At 41.8% G+C, this 5143-nt stretch overlaps 1 protein-coding gene across 1 annotated transcript; it reads right to left on the bottom strand.

Annotated features, from left to right (window-relative positions):
* Positions 1–8: 8 nt before the first annotated feature.
* LOC117799412 (olfactory receptor 1013-like) lies at positions 9–731 on the bottom strand (the record flags this gene model as incomplete). Its single annotated transcript, XM_034651891.1, has 1 exon — positions 9–731. A coding segment is annotated over exon 1 (723 nt), but the record flags the coding sequence as incomplete, so codon positions are not given.
* Positions 732–5143: the final 4412 nt, after the last annotated feature.

Here is a 5143-nt window from a genome sequence, read left to right on the forward strand (position 1 = left end):
AGGTGGGAGGAGCACGTGGAGAAGGCTTTGAGGCGACCCTGGGTGGAGCGGATCCTCAAGATGGTGGCAATGATGAACAGGTAGGAGGCCAGGATGAGCACGGAGGGGGCGATGACGTTGGAGACCAGGATGATGTACAGCACAGTCTGATAGCCATCTTTCCTGCCACAAGCCAACTTCACCAAGGGAAACAAATCACAGAAAAAGTCATCAATGACATTGCCACTACAGAAGTTCAAGGCAAATGTTCTCTTGGTGATGATCGAAGAGTTAATAAAACCACTAAGGAAGGAGGATGTTACCAAAAATGCACATAGCTTTTTAGACATAGCCTGAGAATAGAGCAGTGGCTTTGCGATGGCCACGTAGCGGTCATAAGCCATGGTGGCCAACAGGTAACACTCACTGTATCCCAGCGCAGCAGAGAAGAAGAACTGACATACACAGCCAGCAAAGGAGATGCTTTTGTCTTCAGAGATGCACGTCACCAGGATCTTTGGCGTGTAGACAGAGGTTAAGCAGAGATCCAGAATAGACAAATTCCCAATGAAAAAATACATGGGTGTGTGCAGCCGGGAGTCATTAGAGATCAATATTATGAGGGTGGAATTTGCAACCAGAGTCAGAGAGTACACACTAAGGAAGACCACGAACAGGACCAGTTGCACCACCGGGGCTTTTGTGAAGCCCACGAGGATGAAGTCAGTCACCGTCTGATTGCTTCTCTCCATGGCTCATCTAAGAGGAGAGAAAATAAAATTTCAGCTTGCATCACTGTGATTAATAAACAGAAAACATGCTAAATAAAATGAGTATATATACTGAAGGTACCTGTACTTTTTTTTTTAACTCCTGATCATTTTATTTCCCTTGATTCCAGACTCACTAGTTCATATTCCTACTTAACATNTTACCTGTACTTTTTTTTTTTAACTCCTGATCATTTTATTTCCCTTGATTCCAGACTCACTAGTTCATATTCCTACTTAACATTTTTTACAGGAGATGTACTGGGCATTTCAAGAAAAACTGAGTTCCAACAATCCTTCTTCAGCCTGCTCTTCTCTCAGACTTCTCCACTGCAGGAAATGGTGTTACCCCAGTTTAGGGGAAATCATTGGCTCTTCTGGACTCCTCTCTGACTTTGACATTCTAACTGACTAATCAGCAACATCTTGATTTTACCCTCACAACATATTCAGACCCTGACCAGTGTTTCCCTGCTCTGGTGGTTCTTCCCCAGGCTAAAACTACTGTGATTTGCCATGGGTGTTATCACAGAGCTTCTAAGGGTCTCTGAGCTTCCTTCCTCCTTCTCTCCTTAGCCCTGTTGGTTCTCTGAAGATGGTAGGCAGAATGATCCTGTTAAAAACCAGTTAGATCATGTTACTCTTTGCTTCCAACTCTCCAGTGACTTTTCAACTAATTCAGACTAAAGCCAAGGTCCCTACATAAATGGACAAGCTTATTACCTGTCTGCTTCTGACTCCTACTGTCTACTCCAGCCATGCCACCCTCCTCTCAATTCTTAGAATAAATAGGGAGTGCTCTGAACCTTTGGAGTTGCTTCTCCATCTGGCCAGGATGCTCTTCCTCAAGTATCTTTTTAGCAATCTCTCTCATATTTTTCAAGTCTGAATTCCCACATCTTTCCCCTTTTCAGGTGTTCCTCCTCACCATATTGCAATCTACTTCTCTGGCATTTCTTGTACCCCTTTTCTGCTTTATCATTCTCTCTAGCACTGCTCATTATCTAATATTATCTGCATCCCATTAACTTAACTTGTTTTCTTCTCTCTTCACTAGAATGTTGTTAAAAAAAAAAAAAAGAATAAAGAAGGAACCAATATGCCCCCACAAAGAGTGCGTTGATGCCTGGGACAACAAACCAAGATTTAATTATAGCTTCAACATATTCCAGGAATGTGACCTTATAACAGTCAATATGAATTGTCCTGATCAGCACTAGGGAGGTCATCTGCATGATCAAAGCCCTGTTCCCCTCTTTATTCCCAAAAGATGTTCTGGCCTGAAATAATCCTTTCTTTTCTTTTGCTAATAACTTCTTTGCTCCACTCTCTTTCCTACACAAAAGTACCATTCCATACAACTCCTAAAACTTCTATTTGCCTGATGGGTTGCTGGTTTATTCATGAATCTCCTGATAAAGCCAATTAGATCTTCACCTTTCCCGGACTGAACTTTGTTTCTCAACAATATACCCTTTCCTCTTGCTTTTGAATTCAGATGCTGTCACAGGTAAGGATCTTGTACATGTGGGGTCAGATAAATGCTTCTAAGCAGTACCCAAATGCTTCTAAGTAGTACCCAAATCATCTGGCAGAGTCCTGTGCTTAACACGTACAGCCAACCCTTATTATGAACACAGAATTGTCTTCTCACCTAACCCAGGACCAAGCACTTGCCTGAAACAGTCACAGCCAACAAAGGACCACACTGTGGATCCAAATATCTTATACTTGCTCAGGATCCCCAGTGTATTTGATTCCTTAAGCACCCCAGGGATTCATAGCTTTGAAAGTGCCTAAAGGGCAATTAATCAAAAAGTGTGTAAACTTTATTTAGGAGATTCTTCTTGCTCTATGCAAGAAAAAAGAGGATGATTTTTAAAATATGAATAATCATTGTGATATTTTGAGAAAGTACTCTTTGCAAAACACCTTCCTGGAAACTCTATTTGATTGTCAAACAAGTCTGTGGAGTAGGCATTGCAATTTCAGTCACAGACAAGAAAATAGATCCAGAGCGTTTAATGAACTTTCCAAAGGAAAACCCAGAAGTAAATGCAGTCAGGATTTAAAGTCAAGGCAGCCTAATTATAAAATTCAGTCTTTCCCCTCTACCATGCATACTTCAGAGAGACATAATCTTTGAGTATCTATGCAGCTATGACCATAAATCTTTGGAAGAGGACTTCCTTATCCTGAGTGTTTATACAGACAGATTTTGCCACAAATATATTCATTTTCCTATTTCATCACCTTGTTACCCAATTTTTAAATGACAAGGAAGGTGTCATTGGCTATATTCCCTAAAAGTGACCTGTCTAGTTTTTCCATTATTACCTTAATAATATATACTGAATAATGAATACTGATCCTGAATATGTCCCAGGCACTCTGCTGAGTGATTTGGGTCATCTGATTTTGCTCTTAGAGAATATCTGGCTGAGTCAATGTGATTATTATTCCCATTTCATAGATGAGCTGTTAGATATAGACAAATAATTGTATATACATTGTTCAAGGTCACAAAATCTGAGGCTTATAGAGCCAAGATTCAAAGCCAGTTCTCCCATTGCGTATCATCTGTTGCCACACCTACTAGTATTTACTATATTCTTGAGATCTTCCTGACACTATGGACAAAGAGTGAAATAAGGATTGGGACCTGAACCCATGAAAGTTGGGGTTTATTAGGAGAAACCAAATCTTGTAAAGCACCAATGGTTGTGATAGAATTATGCGTCATCCCTGTTGGGAAGCAGGCCAGAGCGGATAGATTGCTAGGGGCAATAAGGCAAGCGTCGTGTGTGGTATGAGAGGTTTTACCCAGGAGGGAGAAACATATATCCTGCTTGAGGAGGCATGGACAGTTACCACTTGTGAGGAAGGCATTTCTCAAAAAGAAAAAGAAACTACAACCATCAAGGCATAGAGAAAGACATGCAATGGAGGGTGGACATAGTGTGCAAATTTGTCAGTTCTGTCTGGAATGTAGTGTGTCTTTGTTGGAATGTTGTTAGATGAGATCACACAGGACTTGTAATGCAACAGTCAGAGCATTGGCTTAGTCCGCACCATCATCAAAATGCTTGAGGGGCGCCTGGGTGGCACAGTCGGTTAAGTGCCTGACTCTTGGTTTTAGCTCAGGTCCTTATCTCCGGGTCATGAGATCTAGCTGTGCATGGGTTCTGGGCTGAGCTTGGAGTCTACCGAAGACTTCATCTCCCTCTCCCTCTGTCCCTGCTCCCGTTCTTCTTCTCCTTCTCTTTCTCTCTCTCAAATAAATAAATAAATCTTAAAAAATGCTTGATATGTCAGCGGTATGGCAAAATTTTGGTGGTGTTAGGGAGGTGATTAGCCCTGCCCAAATCAGTATGTGTCCCAAGTCTGAATCATGAATGCATAGACGCTCCACTCCACCCCTAATTCAAGATCAGAAAAATGAGGAGATGTCAGCCTTCCTACAGATGTATGTCATGTCTAGGGATTATAGAGCCAATCAGTGGGCATGGCTGAGTCTAAACTCAGTGCCGCTGTCTCGACATTCTGTGTTCTTTCTACTACAGCAAACTCTTCCTACACATTAGTCATGTCTTGAGGAGAAGGGGCAAATGACTGTTGACTGGCTGAACCTCATGTCCTAACCACCCAGTCTTTCCAGAAAGATGGCTGGTACCTTAGAGAGAGGTGGCATGGGTGGAAAAGGGAGAGCTTCACAATATAGTGGGATATTTTCCCCCAGGGGACCTTTTCCCTAGGGACACCTACAAAGCTCCACAGGAACTCTGCCCACTACCATATGCACACATGCCTCATTTATAGCGAAATAATGTTCAAATGTGAGGTATTTACACTTGCTATTCATTCTCTTTAAATTATTCTTTTATCTCCTTTAGCTGTTCAAAATATAACACCATCTTAGAAATGTCTTCCCTGATCACCCCCTTCTGAATTATGCCCCGTGCACCCCCCAGCACTCTCTATCCCCTGCCTTGCTTTACTCTCCAATGTACTTACCATCTGGGTTATCATATAATCCACTACTTTATTTTCTGTCTCCTCCCAATGGGATATGAATACAAGAAGGGCATGTTCTGTGGCTTGTTTTGTTCACTGTTGGATGCCAGTCCTTAAAACAGTATTTGCCACAGAGGAGGCATGAATAATATTTGCCGAATAGAGGAATAGATAGACTGCCCTAATTCTACAGAGGCATGTCAATGAAATCCACATTCTGTTCTGCCCCAGTGATGACATTTACAAGGACTTCTTTGTTATTCCACCTAACTGGCAGTTACAGAAATTTCTGAAGTTCTGTGCTAGTCCCAGGCATGCACAAGAAAAATTATGGACAAATCCTCAAAGAATACACATTCTGACCCTGAAAAAGACACTCT

The sequence above is a fragment of the Ailuropoda melanoleuca genome, unplaced genomic scaffold (assembly GCF_002007445.2).
Source record: "Ailuropoda melanoleuca isolate Jingjing unplaced genomic scaffold, ASM200744v2 unplaced-scaffold4910, whole genome shotgun sequence".
Taxonomy (NCBI): Eukaryota; Metazoa; Chordata; class Mammalia; order Carnivora; family Ursidae; genus Ailuropoda; species Ailuropoda melanoleuca.